The sequence below is a fragment of the Cotesia glomerata genome, linkage group LG6, assembly GCF_020080835.1.
Source record: "Cotesia glomerata isolate CgM1 linkage group LG6, MPM_Cglom_v2.3, whole genome shotgun sequence".
Taxonomy (NCBI): domain Eukaryota; kingdom Metazoa; phylum Arthropoda; class Insecta; order Hymenoptera; family Braconidae; genus Cotesia; species Cotesia glomerata.
In genome coordinates this window covers 22306074-22331898 of record NC_058163.1, presented here as the reverse complement: position 1 = coordinate 22331898, position 25825 = coordinate 22306074, and the positions used below count along the sequence as shown (strand labels likewise).

At 29.3% G+C, this 25825-nt stretch overlaps 2 protein-coding genes across 16 annotated transcripts; one reads left to right on the top strand and one right to left on the bottom strand.

Annotated features, from left to right (window-relative positions):
- LOC123267751 (polyhomeotic-proximal chromatin protein-like) lies at nt 1-14209 on the bottom strand. Of its 13 annotated transcripts, none has more exons than XM_044732579.1 (12): nt 12969-13283; nt 8233-9135; nt 6646-6853; nt 6324-6562; nt 4899-5306; nt 4446-4766; nt 2785-3040; nt 2293-2526; nt 2083-2208; nt 1866-2001; nt 1631-1790; nt 1-340 (listed from the first exon to the last, which is right to left on the bottom strand). In XM_044732579.1, the coding sequence occupies exons 2-12, from the start codon at nt 9070-9072 to the stop codon at nt 113-115; spliced, it is 3156 nt and encodes a 1051-aa protein (XP_044588514.1). In that variant the 5' UTR covers nt 9073-9135; nt 12969-13283; the 3' UTR covers nt 1-112. The 13 variants fall into 13 exon arrangements, with proteins under 13 accessions (XP_044588514.1, XP_044588511.1, XP_044588517.1 ...); XM_044732576.1 differs by having other exon boundaries at nt 4446-4630; nt 4688-5306; nt 12969-13278; XM_044732582.1 differs by having other exon boundaries at nt 2092-2208; nt 4446-4615; nt 4688-5306; nt 12969-13278.
- LOC123267754 (D-2-hydroxyglutarate dehydrogenase, mitochondrial) lies at nt 10493-25825 on the top strand. 3 transcript variants are annotated; one of them, XM_044732584.1, is made up of 9 exons: nt 19308-20269; nt 22235-22489; nt 22554-22751; nt 23451-23644; nt 23772-23940; nt 24011-24300; nt 24899-25067; nt 25237-25505; nt 25721-25825. In XM_044732584.1, the coding sequence occupies exons 1-8, from the start codon at nt 20068-20070 to the stop codon at nt 25485-25487; spliced, it is 1728 nt and encodes a 575-aa protein (XP_044588519.1). In that variant the 5' UTR covers nt 19308-20067; the 3' UTR covers nt 25488-25505; nt 25721-25825. The 3 variants fall into 3 exon arrangements, with proteins under 3 accessions (XP_044588520.1, XP_044588521.1, XP_044588519.1); XM_044732585.1 differs by lacking the exons at nt 19308-20269; nt 25721-25825 and adding an exon at nt 10493-10608 and having other exon boundaries at nt 25237-25562; XM_044732586.1 differs by lacking the exon at nt 25721-25825 and having other exon boundaries at nt 19301-20269; nt 25187-25322.

The following is a 25825-nucleotide window of genomic DNA, read 5'->3' as shown; positions in this document are numbered from 1 at the left end:
CGGACATGAGTATACCGTATACGATAGTGTCTTCATTTCTGTCTTATACGTAGCAGTTTGTACACAATAGAATAATTGTTCAAGTAATTATAATCCAGGACGGAATGGATATTTATGAGCTATTTGACGAGGGTGAGGTGCTAACACTGTTGTCTATTCTCATAGAGTCTATTTTAGCGACTATCTTCAATGCTGGACCTAGTTTGATGCTCATTGCAGACATCAAGTGGTCTTCTTTGAGCAACATCAGAGCTTGACCGTCGATCTCCTGGATTGCAAAGTCCTCTGCGTAGTCTGAACATCCTGGTAAGTTGCGAATAAAGTCGCACACTTCGTTGACCTGATAAAAAATATCAAATTTTTTTAATTTATTATTTTACTCTTAAATTATATGATTTTTTATTTTTATAACAAATTAATTGCAATAAAAAAATTCTTTAAAAATTTTTTTATAATTTTCAAATGTTCTATCTCTAGATACATTAAGAAATGACCTTGTATCTTGTGAACTATTGACATTTTTAAATATATAAGCTCATCCCAATGTTACACTCGTCAAGACCTTTAATTTAAGTACCCACATCAACTTTTCATATATTTCATATATTTATATATATATTATATATATGTATATATGAAAAATATATAAAAATGCATGTGGGTACTCAAATGAAAGTTCTTGATGAGTGTAACATCAGGATGAGCTTAGATCTTTAAAAATATCAATAATTAAGAAATGACCTTGTGTCTTGTGAACTATTGACATTTTTCAAGATATAAGCTCATTCCGATGTTACACTCGTCGAGACCTTTTATTTGAGTACCCACATCAATTTTTTATATATTTATATATATTACATATATGTATATATGAAAAATATATCAAAATGCATGTGGGTACTCAAATGAAAGCTCTTGATGAGTGTAACATTGGAATGAACTTATATCTTTAAAAACGTCAATAGTTAAGAAAGTACAGTGCAATTTAACAAATATCTAGTGAACTATTGAAATTTTTTCAGATATAAGCTCACCCCGACATTACACTCATTGAAACCTTTCATTTGAATACCCACATCAATTTTTCATATATTTATATATATTATATATATGTAAATATAAAAATATATCAAAAATGCATGTGGGTACTCAAATGAAAGCTCTTGATTAATGTAACATCGGGATGAGCTTATATCTTTAAAAACGTCAATATTTGAGAATGTACAGTGCAATTTAACAAATATTTAGTGAACTATTGAAATTTTTTCAGATATAAGCTCACCCCGACATTACACTCATTGAAACCTTTCATTTGAATACCCACATCAATTTTTCATATATTTATATATATTACATATATGTATATATAAAAAATATATGAAAATGCATGTGGGTACTCAAATGAAAGCTCTTGATTAATGTAACATCGGGATGAGCTTATATCTTTAAAAACTTCAATATTTAAGAAAATACAGTGCATTTTACTTAAAGTCATTATTTAATAAAGCAAAATTTTATCTATTTATAGTTCACAAGTTACGGCAGTCACATAGTGACTGCAAGGTTGCTAGTATTAATCAACTTCATTTTCTATTAAATTAAATATTATTTATCAAGAAGAAACACTTACCGTCCATTTGATAGGATTAATTTTAGGAGTAAGATCTTCAATAGGCAGAACTGATTTTTCTTCAGCAATTTTCTTCGCTGGATCATCTTTCTTGCTATCAACATCCATGTCCGTCCACTGTTTATCCGCAGCTTCGCGATCACGCGTCTCACGTTTTTTACTACAAAAAATCAAAAAAAAAAAAATAATAAAATTCAGTAAAAAAAAAATTTTTACTAAAATAAAATCAACAAACCTCTTTGCACATATTGAAGAACAGAATCTTTTATCTTTCTTGAATTTACTAGTATGTTCATCAAAGTTGTTACCACACGCTTCGCACTTGGACATTGTCTCATTTTCATTGGAGTAATTAGCAGTATGTTTTTTCCCTGAAAAAAAATAAAAAATGAAATAATTAAAGTTAAAATTTTTAGAAAATATTCAAGAAGAAAAGAAGAAGCAAACAGTACTTTTCTTACTTGGAGGTTCTTCATGGGAGTCTTTTTCATTAATATTGTTGTTTCTGTTTAATAGATTCGATTCTTGGGTGACTGATCCGTTTAGCGTGGATCGATTCACTGCAAACGGCTCAGAAGCTATAATAATATTTATTAATTTAAATGTAATAAAAACTTGATAAAATTTAAAAATCAAATTTTTTTTTTGAAAAAATAAATTACCTTCTTGGATGACAAAACCTTCGATAACATGAGTCAGGACTTGTGGTTTAACCAAAGCCTTTGGAAGAGCTTGTTTGCCGCTCGATGTCGGAGTCGATACAGCATTTGCTGGTTCATCAGTAATTCCATTGGTGATTGAGTTTACAGCATTGGCTAAATTAACCAACGGGTTGTTGGAAAGTTTATCATCAGTTTTAGCGGCAGTTTCTTCTTTAGTTGATTGTTTAGACTCATCTATAATTATTTAAATTAAGAATTCAATTATTTAAATTAAAAAAATATAATATATTATTTAAGTATAATTTTAATCTAAAATTATTTAAATTTAATTTTAATATTAAATTATTTAAATATAATTTTTGTTATAATTTAATAAAATATAATTATTCAAATTAAAAAAATTAATTTTATAAAAATTAAGCTCTGCTAATTTTTCTTTAATACATATTCTCAATATTTATCAGTCATAATAAATTGATAAATAATTTCTACCTTGACTAGGACCAGAAGCTTCTTTAACTTCTTCCTCTTTCTTCGGAGTCTGTCTCGCTTCTTCAGTAGCACAATTTTGCTGCAACACAACCGAGCCTTCAGTAGCTTGATTCCTATCACTAGCAACTACCATAGGAGTGCTAGCGCTGTCCTGGGGTGGAGCAGGAACTTCACTGGGTTGAGCCAGAATCGGCATCGCCTGGACCTGGGGAGCTCCTCCAACCATTTGGTTCCCAATAATCGCAGAATTAATTGCCTAAAATTGGATATCAAAATTAATAAAAAAATAAATTACATTAAAAGTTTTTTTTTTTAATTTTCACTAAAAATTTTTCTTTAATTTTTACACGTGAAATTTTTTTATATTAATTTTATTGTTATAATAAATAATAATTCTAATGTTAGTTTTCTTAATCGTCTTCATAGATACTAAAGTTAGCTTACTGTCAATTTTTTGAATTTATATAAGGTAAAAGACCCAGTTATTGACACTTGCAATTTTGTTTTAATTAAAAAAAAAAAAAATCGACTAATAAATTAATAAATATAATTTTTTAATTTTAAATTTTAAGATAATTGGTTTTTTGAAAACATTCAATTTTTTTAATTAGAATAAAATTGCAAGTGTCAAACAACTAGGCCAGTATCAATAACTGGATCTTTTACTTTAACAAATCAATCATAAAAACAAAATAATTGAAAAATTTTCCTATAAAAATTTTACAATACTTATTTTCTAAACTTCATTTGACTTGATAATATGAATTATGTAACCAACTATTTTTATTTATTATTGTCTAGTATATTTGTCTAATTAATTTTTTTATTTTTACATCGCCTAAATATTTACATATTAGCCTGAAATTAAAAATGAATCACCGAATCGTCGCAACATTTAAAAATCTACCTTCAAAACTTTTTAATCCAAGTTCCTGATAAGTAAACTAAGAATTTATGACATTAAATTTAACAGTTCCTTGATAGTTTTCTAATTTTTTCAAAAAATAATTAAAAAAAAAATGGCATTTATAATTTTTTTTCCACAATTAATTTGTCAAAAAAATGATCAAATATCTGCTAAATTATAAATAAATAAAACTTTGCTTTATTAAATAATGACTTGTTAAATTGCACTGTATTTTCTTAACGATTGACGTTTTTAAAGATATAAGCTCATCCCGATATTACACTCATCAAGAGCTTCCATTTGAGTACCCACATGCATTTTGATATATTTTTCATATATACATATATATAATATATATAAATATATGAAAAATTGATGTGGGTACTCAAATGAAAGGTCTCGATGAGTGTAATGTCGGAGTGAGCTTATATCTTTAAAAATGTCAATAGTTCTGAAGATACAAGGTCATTTTTTATTTATGTATCTAGAGATAGAGTATTTTCAAATACAGCCTAATCATAATAAATTGACTAAGGTAAAAGCCCCAATAGATGATCATATACTGGCACATGATCATATATTGGGGCTTGTACCTTATCGGTGAGAATGATATGAAACCTTAAAAAGGCACAAATTCACGTCAAGACCTTTTCAATGATCCTAAATTTGACTAAAAAAAGCGATTTTATCATATTACGATACTGGAGACAAAATTTTTCTTATTCTCTTAATAATATAGATGAATGTATCTTACAGGCATGGGCAGCTGCTGGACCGCAGGCATGTTCGACTGCTGGACCTGTCCCATCTGCAAGGTTGTTGCAACGCCAACCCCAACTCCACCCATTGACACTACCGGCATGATGGGTCTTTCGGTTCCGAGAACGACGCCAGGCTGTTGCTGAGATGGCTGGATAGCCATGCCTGGACACCACATGCCTAAGTTAATGCCACCGTTCATGAAACGAGGGTAGGAAAAACGTTGAGGTGACATACCCATCAGCGGCTTCGGTTGTATCTGTTGCTGGGTGGATTGGGCTTGCTGCTGCTGCTGTTGCTGCTGCTGCTGCTGCTGCTGCTGTTGTTGTTGTTGGTGCTGCTGCTGGAGCTGCTGGAACTGCTGGTGCTGCAATTGCATCTGTTGCATGATCATGTGTTGGTACTGTTGATTAGAGGTCTGCAAGGTCGCCTGGGCTTGCTGCTGGACCTGTTGCTGTTGCTGTTGCTGGGCTTGCTGTTGAGCCTGTTGCTGGGCCTGCTGTTGCTGTTGTTGTTGCTGCTGCTGCTGCTGCTGCTGCTGCTGCTGTGGTGATTGCATTACTGTTTTGTTTTGTTGCCCAAAGTTTTGTTTGTCAGCAGTGGACATAGGTGAGCCAGGTGGTTGCGCAGAAGTAACCACCGGTGAATTCGTTGTTATAAGTACTTTGTTACTGTTTCCGTTATTATTTGTAGCATTGGCCTGTTGTTGCATTATCATTGTAGCGTGATGGACATTAGATTTCGTTTGATTGGCTGCATCGGCTTTTGTTGTGCCTTGTGAGGCATTTGTTCCGGGACTTGTGCGAACCACCGGCTTACCACGGCCTTTACCACCACTCCCACTGCCCTTGCCGCTCTGAATAATAACAAATTATATGAAATAAATCCAGTTTTATTTATGGACACTTTAAAAAATTTTTGGTCGTCTATTTTTAATTAAAATTAAAAATTTTTATTTTCTAATTTTTCAATTTCTTAATTTAAAAATTTTAATTAAAATTTTTTAATTTTTATCAAAACTTTTTAATTTTTAGATTTTTATCAAAATTTTTAAATTTTTATTAAAATTTTTTAATTTAAGAATTTAAAAATTTTTCAATTTTTCAATTTCTTAACTTTAAAATTTTAATAAAAATTTTTCAATCTAAAAATTTAATTAAAATTTTTTAATCTAAAAATTTAATTAAAATTATTTGATTTCAAAATTTTAGTTAAAGTTGTTTAATTTCAAAATTTTAATTAAAATTTTTTAGTTTTAATAAAAATTTTTTAATTTCACGAAAAGAACAAGATGATACTGGATATAATTCCAGATTATACTCAGTGATATCTAGTATAATCCAGCTATAATCCAATTATAGCTAGTATACTCAGTGATAGCTAGTATAATCCAGATTACAATGAGTATAATCCAGATATCACGCAGTATAATCTGGACTTTTCTAGCAACTATCTAAAATTTTTTTTTCACTCGGTATAATCTGGGATGATATTCAGTGTCATCTTGTTGGTTCCGTGTTCTTAATTTTAAAATTTCAATACAAATTTTTTAATTTCTTAATTTTTAAATTTTAATTTTTAAATTTTAATAAAAATTTTTTTCTAAAAATTAAAAATTTAATATTTAATAATTTTCGACCAAAAATTTAATACAGTACCGGGATAAAAATTATCCTCTGTCCATTAAATTTAAATTAATTTTTAAAATCGTTAAATTATAATAATTATCCAATTAAAAATAATATTTTTTCAAATTTTGAAACTTAAAAAAATCGCGTTCATTTTTGAGTAATAAAATTAAATAATATAACTAAATAAAAGCCCCCACGGCGTGGTTTTTTTTTTTCGTCTATCCATTATCAATAGTAGTAACCTGTGTTTGTACCGTTGTTTGTACTCCATGGACCGTTTGCGTAGAAACCGAGCTAGCCGGTCGTATGTTAGCACCCTGGACACCTTGAAGAGAGGAAGGCAAGATACTGAGAGGACGCTGTCCGCTACCACCTTGTTTACCAGCTTGCTGAGATTGCTGCTGGATGTCCATCACTCGAGGTTTTCCACTGGCCGCTGCAATCTGCTGAACGCCCTGGAGCTGCTGCTGCGTTGCTATAGCTGATGGTTTTAAATTATTACTCTTGCTTTGTCAAGTAAATCAGGATAAATGGGAAATAAAAAAAAAAAAATAGATAACAAACCATTGTGAGCCTGGATTGGCTGCGGGCTTTGTATGTACATTTCTGGTTGCGTGGGACTTCTAATAAAAATCTGATTAGGTGCAGCGAGGAGTGTCGTACCCGGTGGTTGTAATCCGGCCCACGCGACTTGCGGTGTAAATTGCCATGGTGCAAATTGCATTCCACCTCCTCGAGCTGCATTTTGTGTACCAGCTGTGCACGTTGTGTACTAAAATAATTTTATTTAATTAATATCTTATTAATTTTTATTAAATTTTTTTACAATGAAAAAATAAATTAATTTGAATCAAGTAAATAATTTTGAAGAACTTGATATTAATTTGAGTATTAAATTTTTAAATTAAGAAATTTTTTTGGGTTAAGTAAATTTTATTTGATACGAAAATTTTTTGTCTTGATTCAAGAATTTTTCTCTTAATTCAAATTAATTCTTTTTTCATTATAAATTGATAAAAAAATTTACTTAGATCAAGTAAACAATTTTGAATAACATCATTTTCTTAATTTGAGTAAAAAAATTCTCAAATTAAGTATTTTTTAAGATTGCACGGACAGTATTCCGTAAGTCATAATAGAATCTAAATTTTTTTTTATTAAAATTAAAAATTTGAATACGAAAATTCATTACTATAATTTAACCCTTACCTAACATTATTATTAATTAGATTAAATCAATAATTTAATTAACAAAAACAGTAAATAGTCAACATTTGACTCAAGAACTTTTTCACAAAACGTGGACCTGGCAACATCGCGCTTAGCTGTTTATATTTATCTCATATATCAAAAAATTAGCTTTTGATCTTGAAAAGTGCATTTATGTCCAAGCAACCTTAGATAAATAAGCTTAATTCAAAAATTTTGTCTTCATTTTAGTTATTGAAACTTTTTAAAAATTTTCTTGGTTCAAAAATTTGTCACCTAATTTATTTTTATTTCAATATAAATTAATAAAAAAAATTATCATGAATTAAGTAAATAATTTTGAGTCTTCATTTTCTTAATTTGAGTAGAAAAAAAAAATTTTTTGGCTTAAACAAATTTTACTTGATTCAAAAATCTTTCTCTTAATTCAAGAAATTTTTTTTTTCAATGTTTAAATTTCTTTAAAATTTTTTCATACTAAAAATTATAAATCAAATATAAAATAAAAAAATTACCTTGATTAAGTTTGATAAAAAAATTATCTTGAATTAGGTAAATAATTTTGAAAAACTTTAATTTCTTAATTGGAGTAGAAAATTTTTTTTAGCTTAAATAAATTTTACTCGATTCAAAAATCTTTTTCTTAATTCAAGTGAATTTTTTTTTTAATTTTTCATACTAAAAATTCTACATCAAATATAAAAAAAAAAAATATTTTGATTAAGTTTGATAAAAAAATTATCTTGAATTAAGTAAATAATTTTGAAGAACTTCATTTTCTTAATTTGAGTAGAAAAAAATTTTTTTTTAGCTTAAATAAATTTTACTTGATTCAAAAATCTTTCTCTTAATTCAAGAAAATTTTTTTTTCAGTGTTCAAATTTCTTAAAAAATTTTTCATACCAAAAATTCTAAATCAAATATTAAAAAAAAAAAAATTACTTTTTGTACTTGATCAGCTTTGTTGCCTCCCTGCTGTTGTTGCTGTTGCTGAAGAGACTGTTGAGGCTGAGGCGATCCAAGAACACCCAGGGGCCCAAAAACCAGGGTCTGACCTCCCCCAGGATTGGAAGTGGGCACAGGCAAGTAGCCAGCTGGAAAACCTTGAACCTTACCTCCAGGTCCAGCATGACCACCAGGCTGTCCTTGAGTGGACGCAGTGGTTAGCATGTGAGGAGTCAACTGTCCAGCAGATTGAAACGGTTTACCGGCAGTGATGACCTGGATTGAGGAAGGGTTGAGGTTTGAGTGAAGCGCCAGGTTTCCAGGCAGAAGCATTGGTGTTCCCTGAGTGTTGTAAAGCTGTTGGAGATGGTAAGCTCCGCTCTGCATGGGCTGCTGGATCACCTGGACTGCCTGGGGGTGAGCAGCCATGGTGGTGATGGTCGTCGCGCCCTGCTGACCTGCCAGAGCCATCGAGACCCCCGGTTGTTGCTGGTGCTGCTGCATCGACACGGCTACCGCCCCTTGGAGCTGCTGAGGCATGCTCGCCGCGACTTGGGACTGCACTTGAACCTGAGTGACATTGTGCTGAGCATTTCCTTGCTGCTGGTTTTGCGGCTGTTGTTGCTGTTGAACAGATACCTGTTGTATTTGTTGCTGGGGAGCGATCTGCTGGGCCACTTGCTGTCCGTGGTTCTCTTGCTGGCCCTGTTGTTGGGCTTGCTGCTGCTGGCCTGTTGTCTGCTGCTGACCCTGCGACTGCTGCTGGTTTTGTTGCTGAAGCTGTTGCTGCTGCTGGACATTCTGTTGCTGCTGCATCTCGATACCGTTTATCATCATCTAACTTGGCAATTCCTTTTTTTCTCTCCTTGGTGGATATTTATTGATTTATCAATCTTCTTGCTGAAAAAATATAGTCGAGTTAGGATTTATAAAAAAAATTTATAAGTAAATTTTAGATTATGAACAATATTAACTTAATTTTTTTTAAATTATAATCGGAAAATTTTTATGCATTAGCAATAAAATTATAAAAAAAAAAAAAAAAAAAAAAAAAAACAGAAATTAGCAGACACTTGATATTTTTTTTAAATCGTATAGTATTATTGATAAATGAGACTTGAAATTTTTTTATTTTTCCTTAAAAATAAATTAAATCTAGAAAATTATTTTTAAAAAATTACTTTGATAATTTTTTAGAACTTCTTAAGATGGAATTTTTTTAATAAATTTTTTTTTGTTGTAATTTATTTATTAAAAAAATTATATGGATTTAAATCTCAGTATATTGGCATTTTTTTTCAAAAATAAAATAGATATAGAAAATTATTTTTAAAAAATTGCATTGATAAATTTTTAGAGTTTCTGAAAATTGAATTTTTTTAATAAATTTTTCTTGATATAATTTATTAAAAATATTCTAAAAATTATCATGTCTCTTAATTTGAGTATTTTACATGTGAAAATTAAAAAAAAAAATTATTGAAGGAAATCATTAAAAGTATTTTTATTATTGTAACTTATTTGTTATAAAAATTGACAATTGTCAGCTGTCTAGTATCATAAATTTTATGAAAATTAAAATTGAAAAAATTTAATTTTAATAAATTACAATTTTAAATTGTCATATTATTTTAAATAATTATTTTGAAATAAATAAGTGGCAATATATATTTAAATACTTATTTACTGTAGTAAATATTTCTATAGTAAAAAAAATTGAGTATGGTCAAGAAATATTTCCTGTTATACATAGAAAAATTGAATGATAAAATTCATTATCCAGAAAAAGATTATTTCTAAGAATTAAAATTATAAACTCCAATTAAGTCTAATAAAAAAAATTAATTTTTCATAGCAATAGTAACTAAATAAATAAAAATTAAAATAACAGCAAATTTCATAGATATACGATCAAGTATAAAGATGAAAATTAATTTAGCCGATATTTGATAATTTAAAAATTTTTGTAACAAATAAATTATGATAAAAAAAAATTGACACTTAGAAAATTAAAAATGCAATTTTTTAAAAAATAATTTCTTTTAACAAATTTGTTTGTTAAAAAAAAATTAAAAAATAGTCAAGTGCTAACTTTAATGTCATAATATAAAGTGCGCTTTAAAATAAAAAAAATAATTTCCATCAAGTACTTAATAACTTTTAAAATCATAAAATAAATGCAGTGACTTATTAATAAATGACATTTGAACTTGATAAACTTTAAAATAAAATCATCAATATCGGCTGATAAAAATGCATATATATAACCTAGTTAATTTCTCAATTTCGCATTCGGCATCCCAACCTCTTGTGTAACAGTGCGTCAGTTAACAACAAAGCCCTCTCAATAATTCATCTTTTCAACAAAAACCCGTAAGTACTCAAATAACTTTACTACTAGCATACCATTGTTATCAGCACGTCTCATAAATAAACAATAGCCAAAATAACAACAATACTGACGTAAGTGACAGTCAGAGTGACATAACGCTGAAATAAATTTTCGTTATTATTATTTTAAATTATTCATTCATTACTACATAATAAAAATTAAATAAATAAAAATATAAGGAGAAAAAATTACAAAATACTACCGTAAAATTTAAATAACTAATTATCATATTTAATTAAAGTACCTAACCTAAAAGAAAGTAAATATAGATTATAAGCGAGTAGGTTGAGAACCACTGGGCATGTTCGAGGGTGGCCAACAATGTACATTTTTTTTCCTTTTACTCTTTTACTTTTTTCGAGCCGCTGAGATAGGGATAGAGAAAATCCGTGGGGGAATAGAGAGTGATATATGACGGGCAATAACTAAGTGTATGATAAAAACTAGAAAAATATTAAATACAAAAAGTGTTTGATATTGAAGTTTGCTGATAACTGTCAGTATTTTTTTTTTAATTTTAAAACATTAATTATAATTAAAAAAATTTTCAATAATAATTTTTTTTTATATTTTTACATGTGGAATTTTTTAATAATTTTTTTTTATAATAATTTAATTTTTATAAAATTATAAAAAAATTTCTAATGTCAGTTTACTTCAGTGTCTTCAATATATTATACTGAAGTTAGCTGAAAACTGTCAATTGTTTTTTTTTTTAATTTTATAATACCACTGAAGTTTAAAGCTATTAAAAATTATTTTATAATTTTATAGCGGTTAAATTAATATGAATAAAAATTAATAAAAAGATTCCACATGTGAAAATTGAAAAAAATTATTAGTGAAAATTTTTAGAAGCATTTTTTTCAGTGTAATTTTTTAATTTTTTTTTTAACAAAAAAATTTGTTCCAAAAAATTATTTAAAAAAAAATAAAAATAAAATTAGCCGACATCTAAAAATTTTTATGATTTTTTTTTTATTAAAGAATTATTACAAAAAAAATTTTTTATTTGTTAAAAACTTCAAAAACTATAAGTGCAATTTTTTAAAAATATTTTTTAGTTATAATTTAATAAATTAAGCGAAATAAAATCAAAAATGTCGGCTTACTTTATTATTATTTAAAAAAATTGGATTTTTAATTTTTTAACACTTTTTTTTGCCATAAATTATTTGTTAAAAAAAAATTCTAAAAATTATTAAATACCTGCTAATTCATCATTATATTTTATAACAAATAAATTGCAATAAAAAAAATTTTCACTAATTTTTTTTAATAATAATTTTATCTATAAAATTATAAAAAAATTTCTAATATTAATTAACATCAGTGTCATAAAAGTGTTAATCTTTAAAAAAAATAAAATCGAAAATGTAAGTATTAAAAAAAAATCTAAAAAAATATATAAGTATATATATATACTAGAGTAGATATTTATTTATTATTTTTTTAGTGAAGAAAATGGCGCTCGATAATAAAAACAGTAAACAGACAGCAAGGTTGAGAACAAGCGTGTGCTCGGAAGTATTCGTCCAAGGTCGAGGGCAGAGAAGTTTAAGTCTTAATGTACATAAATATATATTTATATATGTATGTATGAATATATATCGAGAATAATATATAAGGTATAAGCGTTGAATTTGCAAAAGTAACTTTTTTTTTCTCTTCACATTTATTTTCACTTGATTATTATATATTTATGTATCTAGGTATGTACAAAGTTATATGTGAGAGATATACTTATATATATGGATGAGTATATATAATTGATGGCAGACTGTAAGCTGTTGCTCGTAAGAGGGGAAGAAAGTTGGCCCGGCTGACTCGATATCCATCTTGGAACGTTGCGGAACAAAATGTCGTCCTGGGGCCGACCACCATAATTAGTGTGAGAGCGAGTGAGAAAAAAACAAGCTGAAGATAAAAAATAATGGAGGCCTAGCGGGTGATGAAGTTCGAGCCAAAGTATGGAGTTGCCTTTGCCGTAATTTTCTCCCCTGACTAAAAACCGACAGGGCGGGGGAACCCAGCGGGGCGAGAGAGGACAAAAATAGAGAAAGAGAGAGACAGAATAGCATAGAAGGGGAAAGGGAGATCCAGGGACCGAGTAACGACATGGATTTCACGCGAGAATAATAATAATATCCCTCGTAAAGCTTTTGTGATTATTTTAGCTTACTGCGTTTTCTTCTTTTAAATTACAACTCTAATTGGTAAATTAATTTATTTATTACTAATTAAAATAATTAAATTTTTAGTAATAATATTATTGAACTGGGTTTCAGGCAGAATAGTACACTACTGGAAGTTTTTTCAGTTTAGTCGCTTGGATACTCACATGGCGATTGCGCAGTCACACCTAGACACGTTTTAAATCACGCCAATGAATTATCATTGTTGACACACACTTTTTAAAAACAATCACACTGTACTTGAAGAATCAAACTTTGTGACTACACTGATAAAAATCACCAGAAAAATTATCCAAAAATTCCAGGAAAGTACGGTTAAAATCCATGAATAAACACCGAGGATATTTGGTGTGTTGATACCGTGAACATAGCCAGCACTGTCGACTACTCGAGTTCCCTGCTTGGAGTTTGTAAAATTACGCCCCTCGCTCCTCTCACCCCTCGGCTGAGGCACCTTGACTCCCACCCGGGTCTCGCATTTATTCTACTCAGGTTGGCTTACTCTTCTATAGAGAAACTAGCACCCCGCTAGGAGCTTCGTCTCGTTGATTGGTCCGACATGGACAAATCCCAGAGGCATCGTGATCGCCAAGAAAGGCGGAGCATTTACCAGCTCTGTCTCTCTCATCGGCGCTTTCTACTCAGCTCTCGCTTCCTCGCTCCAAAAACCAGATATAAGTGTGCTCTTTTTATTTGTATGAGCCCTCGGAAAGCAACGCGCATGTATTGCCGGCTCACACACTCATTCAATCGTTACCGAACAACCGCACACTCAAGCTCCAGCTCGTTTTTATTCACCCTCTCGCTCCAACAAGTTTTCTTCTCTTCCATTTCATTCCCTTCTAGTCACTCACACTCGCACAAGTTTGCTTCATCAGACTCACACTACCTCCCGGATCACCAGGAGTGTACTAATAATTCATTTTTAAGTACTCTAATTAATTTTTTTTATTTGAAAAATTATTTTAAATAATTCAATATATTATTTCAATTTAATTTTAAAAATTTAGTACTGTAAGTATTGGATTATTACAAAGTAATGCAATTAAATTGCTCTAAAATATTTTTTTTATTCCAGGTACTGATATTAATCAAGTAAAAAAATTTTTATACTTTTTAATGTATGAAAAATAGAAAAGTTAAATTGGAGATTAATTGAAGCGGAAGTCGAGGATTAGATACATAAATTATAAAAGCGAATAAATAAATAGGGCAATGGTAAAAATAGTACATACGCACCTGGCACAGCTGTCTCGTGGCCACGTTTACACTCCCCGTCCTCGTAGTGTCTGTACAGTACTGTGTGTACCTAACACTAACACATAAACCCTCGTTACTCGTGAATTGGGTGGTAGGTATCAAGCCGAAAATCTTCAGCCTATCGGGAGCAAGCTGACCCATCTAAAATAAAAACTATTTTTTAAAATTCATAAAAAATTCCATTGCAAAATTATCCTATGATTTTTTTAGATATTTCTAAAGCGTAAGTTTGAATAGATAATTATTTTTTGCAATGAGATTGTAATTAGAGCGTGTTGATTTTTTTCAGGATTTTTTTTCATCAGAGAAATCGCTCGTGAAACTATTTGCAGCTTACACACTCGTGTATCTTGTATTTATCTTACAGAGCGTGTGTGTATTTTTAAGTGAGGGTGTGCTGGTGTGTCTGAACAGCAGTATAGGGACATTGTTGGGCACTTGTACTTGTCTGTGCTGGTGCACATGAACTGTAATCCGACAATAATACTCGGAATAAGTAGGGATAAGCAACCAACCAACCAATGGTTTAGGTCCGCGAGTGTTGCCAAGGAAACCGGTTAATGATTCGACCGGCTACAGAGGAATTGGCTTGCTTTATATTCTCTATACATATAACGCATTGTTTGGCGCATGCGTGACTCATCTACTGATAAAACACTCGCTATTTCAAATAAAAGGACAGAGAGGGAGATGGAGATAGGAATAAGCGCTGAAAGAGCGAGACGGAGGACAGAGAGGGAGAGATTTATTAATAGCGCCGGCGACTGGCAAAGGATTCTCAGCGACAGCATGTAGAGAGAGAATGTGTTTTTGCGTCCCCTCTAAGCGGGAAATAAAAGCATACCCATATTAAATTACCGTACCCCCACCAGAGGAGGATATTCGCGAGTGAAGAGACCGGGGGTCATGAACGCGGACGACGAGTTGGTCTTACGCGCTTGTTGTCGACGATTGGTTTTCTTCCCACCCCTCTATTTCTTCCCCACCCCATTTATTGTTAGCTCTCACTTATTTTTACATATGTATATACCATATATATTTTATATATTGTATATATATAAAGCTTCACATGTATGAAGAATGTATATGTACATAAAGAATATGTATATGTTTTTGTGATATGCTATCATTTCATCATATGCCTCGGCTTGATTGTAATGTCTTTTAAGCGGTTCATTTTTTACTTGATGATTGGCTTCGGCCCGCTAATTAATTTTATAGATATCGATAAGGTGTGTGTCTTTTCGTAATTACCAAAAAATTAAAAATTTAATACTGACACAGTACACTGAGAAAAAATTTTTTTTTGTCCAGAATAAAATTTCTTGGCTCAAGAATCGTTTAAAATAAATTTTGGTTTTTTGACAAAAGAATATCAATATCTATCATGATAATAAAATATTGACATTAATTTTGATAGATTAACAAACGAATAGGTTCACTTGAATTAAACAAAAAATGATTCGATTAATTCGATCAATTCTTGAAAATATCGATGGTTTTCTGACGCAACCTCGTACCTTAAAAATGAAAACTTTACACAGAAAAAAAATGTTCTTGAATCAAGTACACACAAAAAACAAATTTCTTGCGCCAAGAAAATTTTAAGGAAAACGAAAGTTATTTTGAAGTAAGAAAAAATTTTCTTGATTCAAAAAAATTTTCTTGGCTCAAAAAACATTGACTTTATTCAAGAAATTTTCAACTTTCCTTAATATTTTCTTGAGCCAAAAAAATTTACACTCCAGTCAAGAATTTTTTTTTTTCAGTGTATATATTTTTGAAGAGCTCAATATTCTTGGTTTGAGTAGAAAAATTCTTGATTTAAGAAAATTTTTCTTGATTTAAGGAAATTTTACTTGATTCAAGAATTTTTCGTCTTGGTTCAAGACAATTACCCTCTTCAAAATTATATTCTTGGTTCAAGAATTTTTCTCTTGAATCAAGTTAATTTTATTTTCTCTATAGAGATGAGGTAAAAAATAGCTTATAAAAAATGAATATTCATCTAAAAACAATATTTATCAATTGTATTTTTTAAAAATACTATTGTATTTATTAGTAATCTGTAATTTGACCCAAAATATTTATGTTAACATTACTGTAACGTTACTGAATGTTTTTACACAAACTATATGGTAATTCCACATTCTAGTGTCTTAAATCAACACGTAAGAATGCGAAATTCTACACGCTAGAGTGTAATGTTCTACCCAAAAATTTTTACACAATGACGAAAAATTTTTTACTGTGATGGAGTGAAAGAAAATTTTTTTTTTGTATTTTTTTATGGGATTTTTATTTTTTTTTCAGAAATTATGGGATTAAATTAATGAGCGCTGTGGGAGTTAAAGAGGTTTTGTAATGATTAAATCGATGATTGATGACTATTAATGAGTTAGTGGTCAAAGAGATCCTACGGAATAGGCAATAGTAATAGGAAGTTATGTAACGACGCCCACGTATCATTGGTGCGTGTCAGACATTTTGACGCTCCGTATTATGGGTTCTATATAACAATTATCAGCGATCCTTGAGAAAGTGTTTTTGTTCAGGATATTCAACCTGTTTTGGATGAATTTATTTAATAAAAGAAGGTATTTTTGTCGAAAGTTCAAGATTTATCGGGATAAATTGCGATCACTTCCAGCTATATTAAGAGTATTGATAAAAAGTTTATTAATGGATTGGACGCAATTATTTAAATATTTAAGAGTGAAGACTCGGCTAAGCTTTACGTCATTTACACAATAAATATTTTATCAGCTTGGTGTTGAATTTAAAAATATCTTTTTGCTTTTATTTTAAGTTATTTGTAATGATTTTTTGTGGCTTTTTTTAAAGCAGTTTAAATTGTCTATCAGTTTTTAGTTTTTAATTTATTTTCATTTATTTTTTACTGTAGAGTAATTTATGTTTATAAATTACGCAGTTGAAAAATCTGGAGTATTTTTTACAATGTAATGAAAATAAATCTTTAGTAGACTGATAAAAAAAATGACAGTGAAATAGGGAAATTTTTGAACTAAGAAATCTTTCTTGGCTAAAATCTTTATTCAGTAATTTTTTTTTGTTTGATTTCAGATAATTTTATTGATTTAAATTTTTTATCTTGAATCAAGTAAATTTTTCTATCATTAGTATAGAATTAAAAAAAGCGCAGAACTAAATACGACACCATTTTTTAAATCAAAAAAATTATTTTTTCAAGAAAATTTTTGGCTGAGATTATTTTCCTAATAATTCTTTGTTTGAAGTTTGATAGTTAATTCAAAGTAAAAAAAAAATGTAAACGTCTTTAATCTTAAGTTTACTTAAGACTTAAAGAGTCGGTAAATAAACACAGACCCAAAAAAAAAAAAAAATAAGATAAAATTGATACCGTTTTTAAAGATTAGATACATGTCCTCTGATAATAGCAATGTTTGTTCTTTTAAATGTAATATTATTAATTTAACCTTTTATTCATCTTTTATACTGTAATTTTATTTTTTTAGCGTAAGCTGTGAAAACAGCACACTTGAAAAGCGATACTGATGGCCATTAAAATGGTCACTCATCAATTTTACGGATACTAAAGTAAATAATAGTCCGTAGATGATAATAGTGTAAGTCATAAGTAGTAGATATGCGCAAATGGAAAACCGCTTAGCGAATGAAAGCCCGATAAGAAGTTGCGCGCGCCGGCTGGCAGAGTACCGCGCTTGCATCATTTCCTGTGCATGTTTGCATTGCACCTAGCCTACCTCACCTACTCACCTCACGGTCTAGGAAGTTCAATGCTTGCAGCTATTTCGTCGGCATAAATAAAATTTACAGAATTCTTCCTAGACAATCTGCGTCTCATAAATGTATGAACATTTTAAAAGTGCTTTTTTTAAATGATTGCTCATTAAAAACCTTGAAATTATCGACAGCTAGACAAATTGACAGTATATTAATTATTTACTCATCAAATTAATTTCTTCCTTAAATTTTTACTTCCATTTCTGTAAAAAAAAAAAAAAAAAAATATTAATAATAATCTTTAATCATACTGAAAAAAAAAATGAAATTGATTTTATAGAAAAATTTTTGAACCAAGAAAATTATTTTTTTAAAGTTTAATTCATTAGAGTTAAGACAAAATTGACCCAAGAAAATATTTTTCTTCCTAATTATTTTCTTGAGCGAAAAAAAAAATTTTTTTTTGACATAAGAAATTTCACTTATTCCAACAAAATTAATTGTCTTGCTTTAAGTAATACGTATCTTGATCTAAGAAAATGTATTTAAGTCAAGAAAGTCTTCTTGTTTTGAGAAAATTCAGCCTCTTGCTCCAAAAAATTTAGTTCTTAATAGAAGTAAATTTTCTTGTCTTGAGAAAATTTCTCTCTTGCTCCAAAAAATTAAATATAAAGATAGAAGTAAATTTTCATTAATATTTTTATTGATTAACATGTCAAATGGAAAGATCAAATAATATTGAATCATTTTTTTTCATTCAATATGTATAATTGCACGCTAAAATAATATAAAATGGGTATCAAATATTCAAGAGAAAAATTTTCTCAAGGTGAGAAAATTTTTTTCTCAGCTGAAGTAGATGGCGCTGCTTCCCTAAAGTATCTAAAAATCTTGATCAAATATAAAAATTTATTGTATCAAGTATTTATGATAATTTGAATTAACAGGCGAGACCATCTTTTTCTCGCTTTGCTCTCACGGAGCTCAACGGAACTATCTCTGTCGCACTTCCAACAGCAGAGCAATTGCAGTTTCGATTGGTTTCACGAAACGCATGAAATTTTTGAAAAAAATGCTTTGTGGTGAAATAGTTTATTAAATTATCTATTATCTCTAAAAACATTTTTTCAAAATTTCCATTCGTTTCGCTAAGCCGATTGAAACTGCAATCACTGGTCTCGGCTGTTAAGAAAAAATGACTTCCACCAAGAATAGAATTTCAAGAAAAATTTTAACTTCGGCCAACACAACTTCGGTCTTCCTTCAGGCACCCGAAAATTTTCTTGAGCCAAGAATTTTCTTCCTTAGTCAAGAAATTTTTCTTTCTGTGTAGAAAAATTTTTAAACTGCTAAATTTTTCCTGGTTCAAGTAAATTTTACTTGATTAAAAAACTTATTGTCTCAAATCAATCAACTAAAATTCTCCAAAATATTTTCTTGGTTCAAAAATTATTTTCTCAACTAAAGTCAATTTTTTTTTCAGTTTACCTACTCCTAAAAATTAATCTAAAAAAAAATGAAGAATCAGGAGAGAATGACCCTCATAGGAGGCAACATAATTCAAAAGGGGAGTCCCCTCTACTTAAAAACCATAGCGTGTCGTGAATGTGTGTGTGTGTAATCATCCCTCCCCATAGATGATCTTCCATTCCATTTCTGAACGCGGCATGTAGACAATAAAGCATGCCGAGCTCTTGAATCCCGTTAGGTTCCCCCACTCGACAATCCGTCAGCCCTCGAAACCGACATAGCATCCCCAAGCTGTATGTAATTCCCCATTTCTCTTCTCTGCGTCACAAAATGTACCCAAGAATCCTTACCTGCCAAGCATGAAATTCTCCCTCTTTATCCGGGCGTTTATTCTCTTCTTCTGTTCTCCCCAATCGTAAACACACACAGACTGTTTTCTTCTCGCACCCACACATTGTAAGCTCAAGGGAGTTCAGGCTCTTTGCTCTCTCTTTGCTCTTACTCGGTGTCCTTTGGTCCTACCGTCGCCCAACGGGTGGTTGACATGCCAATAAATAAAGACAGTGTTTCCAGATTAGACCGTAGCAGGCGCTAGTCGCTCTTTCTTCCTCTCGCCATCTCTCGGATCCGTTCTCTTCCTCAAAACTGTTTCTGTCTCTCTCTGCCTTTTTAATAAAAGGAACAAACTGGTATCGGGCCTAACGTGAGTAGTGTCGACGGGATCTAGTGCGCCTGGCACAGTGGGCGTACCGAACACACGTCTCTTTCTCTTTATCGACATTAACACGCATGCGTGGTTATCAACCGATTTTTCTATCCCTTCTCGCTGTCACCTTTAACAGAGCGGTTGAGTTTATCTCTAGATGTATCTGGTTCGAGCTCCGAACAGAAACAAGGACAAAGAAGTTGTCGTGGAGATTTTGGAGGTTAGAACAGACTGAAACAGAAAACAGAATTAGAACAAAAAGACACATCATCAATATTCTTATGGGTACGTCTACTAGAGGGTCACTCGACGGAAAAAAATAATGGGAATACTCACGTGGATATTTATTATTATTCTAGTCAAGAATTCCTTAAATTTAATAAATGTTTTGTCAACGACCTACGGTAGTTTTTGAGACACTGAAGTTAACTGATATTTTCAAATTTTTTTAGAATTTTACACTTATTAAATTATTATGTAAATAATTTTAATAGAAAAATTTTAAAATTGAAAATTTTTTGAAGCATTTGTTTTGTTGTAAAAATTAAAGTGATTGACAATTGTCAGCTAACTTCATTATCATAATACTGAAGTTAGCTGTCAATTTTAAAAATTTTTTCAACAAATCAAATAATGACACTGAAGTTAGCAGACGTCTAAAAATTTTTGATTTTTTTTTTTTTTTTATTAAATTACAACTAAAAAGATTTCAAAAAAATTGCATTTATAGTTTTTCAAGTTTTTTTACATGTGAATTTTTTTTTAATTTAAATTTTTTTAATAAAAAATTTTTAAAAATTTTTAAATGTCAGCTAACTTCATTTTCATATCAAATACAATCAAAAAGTGCTTCTAAAAATTTTCACTTGTAATTTTTATTAATTTTCACATGTGGAATTTTTTAATTGAATTTTTTTTTTTATAATAATTTAATTGCTATAAAATTCTAAAAAAATTTATAATGTCTGTCAACTTCAGTGTCATTCAGTATAATGTATTTTTTGTGATATTAATCAGCTGACATTTGAAAATTTTTATTTTTATTAAAAAAAAAAATTTTTTTTTTCAATTTCTAAATATAGAATTTTTTTATTTTATTTTTTTTTACAATAATTTTATTGTTATAAAAATAAAAACTAATTGACAGATGTCAGTTCACTTCAGGATCATTATTTTTCATAAGATTGAAGTCAGCTAGTCAGCTGACTTATGATAATTTCTGAGATTTAAAAAAAAAAATTATAAGAAATTCTACTTGTAGATATGTAAGAAAGAAATTGTAATTTTTTTAAATATTTTCTTAGAAATAGTTTATTTTTTTTTAAATTCCAAAAGAATGACGTGTTTGCTAACTTTAGTCTTATTATTTTTCTTCAATTTCTGTTTTTATTATTATTATTATTATTATTATTATTGTTATTATTATTATTATTATTATTAGGTGTGCAGCAGGATTACTTTGGAATTTATTAATGGAATTTTATACAAAAGGAAAAAAGGTGTCAAGGGGTGGAACGCGCATGGGCACAAATATAGATCGATGATGCCTTGCGCGACGGAGTTATAATAGAGAGTGTTATTATATCTCAACTGTGGATATTGTATATCTATATATTTGTATTGTAGGTTGATGTATGTGTGCGGTGTGACAGACCCGGTCTAATGCATGCTACTGACATATATAACCTCATATGGATTAATGAGCATGCGTTTGACTGGGAGGTTTAAATGATACTGAAATTAGCAGGCATTTGACAGTTTTTGGAAATTCACTCAAAATTTAATTTTAATTACACAATCATTTTTAGACTTATAAATTATAACAAAGAAAATTTATTTTAAAAATTGCATTTTTGGAAACTCCAACAAAGTATTAATATGTAAATTTTTATGAAAATTAATTTAGCATTAATTTTTTTAAGGAATAAATTAGTGTAAAAAATTGGAAACAAAAATTGACATGTAATTTAAAAAAATAAAAAAATGCAATTTTTTTAAAAATAATTTTTTGGAACAAATTTGTTTGTTAAAAAAAAAATTAAAAAATAGCCAAATGATTGTTAAGTTAAATTTTTAAAAATTATTTTCTATACTTAATTTATTTTTTAAGAATTTTTGCTAATTCCAGTCAAAAAATTGATTGCAAAAAAATTCTGCGTCTAAAAATTTATTGTTAATTTATTATTAAGAGATTAAATTGTCATTTAATGATTGATAATTATTGATGATGAAGAAATAATTGTGTTGTAGAAATAATGAAGCCTGGAGGGCTGTTGAGAAAGGCCGACAAAATCTATCGATTAATTTGTCATGGCGATCTCGCTCGATCGGGTTCAACGATGCCGGATTTGACAGCAGTCAGGTATAAAGTCAAACGAGGGCCCTTTGGAGAAATAACCGGGACCCACGTCAACTTTTTTCAGCAATTGTTGGGACACAATCGAGTTATTACTGATCCAAATGAGTGCGACGCTTACAATGTCGACTGGGTGAAAACGGTGCGAGGTCTGTTGCATTCGATTGTATTTATCATCCTCAGGCATATTTTTTAACACAACGGTTCTTTCAGGAAGTAGTAGGCTGGTGCTAAAACCAAAAACAACCGATGAAGTTAAGGAAATTCTCAAGTTCTGCAATGATAATCGGCTGGCTGTTTGTCCTCAGAGTGGGAATACTGGTCTTGTAGGTGGAAGTGTGCCAGTTTTTGATGAAATTGTTTTGTCGATGAAAATGATGAATAAAATAATATCTATTGATCAGCTCTCTGGTAATTAAATAAGTTATCTTTTTTTTTAATTAATTATTAAGGATAAATTTTTAGTGAAATAAAAAATTTCTTCCTCAAAATTTTATTTCAATTTAAATAAAATTTTTTTGTAATTTTATTACAAATTTTTTAAATAATAAATTATAGCAAGAAAAATTTATTTAAAAAATTCCATTTTTAGAGACTCTAAAAAATTATAAATAAAATTTTTTAGACTTAATTTATTATTAAAAAAATTATCAAGTGTCTGATAATGTCATAATTATTTTAAGATAATAAAATTTTTTACTTATAAATAATTTATGATAAAAATAAGATTATAATTGTTAATTAAAACAATTATAATTAATTATTAAGAATAAATTTTTCGTGAAATAAAAAATTTCTTCCGTAAAATTTTATTTCAATTTAAAAAAAATTTTTTTGTAAAAATTTTTCTGTAATTTTATTAAAAATTTTTTAAATAATAAATTATAGCAAGAAAAATTTATTTAAAAAATTCAATTTTTAGAGACTAAAAAATTATAAATGAAATTTTTTTTAAATAATTTTCTGGACTTAATCTATTATTAAAATAATTATCAAGTGTCTGTTAAGGTCATAATAATTTTAAGATAATTAAATTAAATTACTTTCTTACTTATAAATAATTTATGGGAATAAAGATAAGATTATAATTGTTAATTAAAACAATTATAGGAGCTTTAGTTTGTGAAGCTGGATGTGTTTTGGAAGTTTTGGAAAAGTATGCTGAACAATACGGATTAATGATGCCTCTGGACCTTGGGGCAAAGGGAAGTTGCCTTATCGGGGGAAATATATCTACGAATGCCGGAGGTCAAAGATTATTAAGATACGGAAATTTACATGGATCCGTATTGGGTCTTGAAGCTGTAGGTAGTGTTTTATCTGATGCATCCTCTATGAATAGTATTAGTTTTAGTTCGTATTATCAATTCAATAGATCGAGTCTATATATATATTTTAATAATCTCATGAATTAATTTGTCTTAAAACTAGGTTACAGCCGATGGCCGAGTAATCGATTCTATTAGTACACTGAAGAAAAATAACACCGGTTATCACCTGAAGAATTTATTCATCGGCTCCGAAGGCACTCTGGGAGTCGTCACTAAAGTTGCGATTCAGTGTCCCACTCGTCCGCTAGCGCAAAACGTTGCTTTTGTCGGTAAAATAATAAACCTATAAGTTAATTTTTTGGATAATTAAATTATTTTGGTGTTTAATTGACGATGCAGGCCTGAATAGTTTCGATAAAGTTTTGAAAACTTTTGTGCTGGCGAAAGAAAAGCTCGCAGAAATTTTGTCCGCCTGCGAGATGATAGACTCATGGTCGATGGGAATCAGCACCGATTTGCTGCATCTCAAGAGCCCGCTCGGTCAGAAGCACCAATTTTACATGCTCATTGAGACGTCTGGAAGCAATCAGGAGCATGACGAAGATAAACTTACGTCTTTTCTTGAGAGTGCTATGGCTGAGGAACTTATTGAAGACGGGACTATGAGTGGTGACCCTGCAAAAATTAAGGTTTGTTTTTTTTTTTTTTAGTTAAATTACTTATTATACATAAAAAAAAATTACTTTAATAATTTTTTAAATTTCATCTTAATTTGAGTAGAAAAATTCAAACTAAGACTATTTTTTTTTGTTTGTTTTTGACATTAAAATTAGCAGTCATTTGAGCATTTTTTAATTTTATTTAATAAAAAAATTTTTCATAAAAAATAATTTTTAAATTGCATTTTTTATTTTTTAAAATTTCTACTTGTCAACTTTTTTTTGTCATAAGTTGTTTTTGACAAAAATTTGTGATCTGAGAAATTTTTTTTTATTTATGACATTAAAATTAACAGTCACTTGAGTATTTTTTAATTTTATTTAATAAAAAAATTTTTCCCGAAAAATAATTTTTAAATTACATTTTTAATTTTTCTCCTTGTCAATTTTTTTTGTAATAATTTAATTTTTACAAAAATTCTTAAAATTATCAAATATCTGATAATTAAATTTTTTTGATTTTTTGATTAAAGAATTTTTTGTCTTGACAAAAATTAATTTTTTTTAATTCAGCGATTACTTATTTAATTTTTTTCCAATAAGTTTAAAAACAAATTAATTTTAATAGAACATTTGGGAAGTTCGTGAGCGTTTGGGTGAAGGTTGCCTGCGTGACGGCTACTGCTTCAAATACGATGTATCGCTACCACTTCCCCACTTCTACAAACTGATTGAAGCCCTTCACGAACGTCTAGACACTTCACGCATCGTTCGGATCAGCGGATTTGGTCATTTAGGTACATTGACACCTGAAAACAATTAACTATTTTTTTTTTTTTTTTCACTAAATTGATAAAAATTTATTTTTTATTGATAAAAAAAAAAAAAAAAAAAAAAATATTGATATTACAAATAGAATCACCCAGACTTATGATCCGTAAAAAGCCATTAACTTAATGCCCACAGGCGACGGGAACTTACATGTGATAGTGGCAACACCCGAGTACGACCCAGAGATCGAGTCTCAACTTGAGCCTTTCCTCTTTGAGTACGTATCGGAGCAGCGTGGGAGTGTGAGCGCCGAGCATGGGATCGGATTTAAAAAAACAAAATATCTCAGCTATAGCAAAGACAAGTCTGCGATCCAGCTGATGAAGGAAATAAAAAGCTTGATGGATCCCAATGGAATTTTGAACCCTTACAAAGTTCTTCCCTAGATTTAATTATTATTTAATTAGAATTAAACGGAAAGAACAAGATGACACTGGATATCATCCCAGATTATACTGAGTGAAAATTTTTTTTAAAAAAGTAGCTAGTATAATCCAGATTACAATGAGTATAATCCAGATTATAATGAGTATAATCCAGATTATAATGAGTATAATCCAGATTATAATGAGTATAATCTGAGATGATATCCAGTGTCATCTTGTTCTTTCTGTGATTATAGTCAAGAGTAAATTTATTTTTTTATTTAAAACATTCCAATTGTTGATCAGTCATTAGTTTTAAGTGTCGGGTTAAATAAAATTTGTTATTTTGTTTTAAGAAA

Excerpts from the sequence above, each read along its gene's own strand:
- LOC123267751 (XM_044732571.1), bottom strand. The coding sequence starts at position 9,072 with ATGATGATAAACGGTATCGAGATGCAGCAGCAACAGAATGTCCAGCAG. Across the intron at positions 1,791-1,865 it reads TCTTCAATATGTGCAAAGAG|TAAAAAACGTGAGACGCGTG; the intron begins GTTTGTTGATTT and ends GATTTTTTGTAG. Across the intron at positions 341-1,630 it reads TTAATCCTATCAAATGGACG|GTCAACGAAGTGTGCGACTT; the intron begins GTAAGTGTTTCT and ends ATTTTTTATCAG.
- LOC123267754 (XM_044732584.1), top strand. The coding sequence starts at position 20,068 with ATGCGTGGTTATCAACCGATTTTTCTATCCCTTCTCGCTGTCACCTTT. Across the intron at positions 23,645-23,771 it reads CCGTATTGGGTCTTGAAGCT|GTTACAGCCGATGGCCGAGT; the intron begins GTAGGTAGTGTT and ends TCTTAAAACTAG. Across the intron at positions 25,068-25,236 it reads CAGCGGATTTGGTCATTTAG|GCGACGGGAACTTACATGTG; the intron begins GTACATTGACAC and ends TAATGCCCACAG.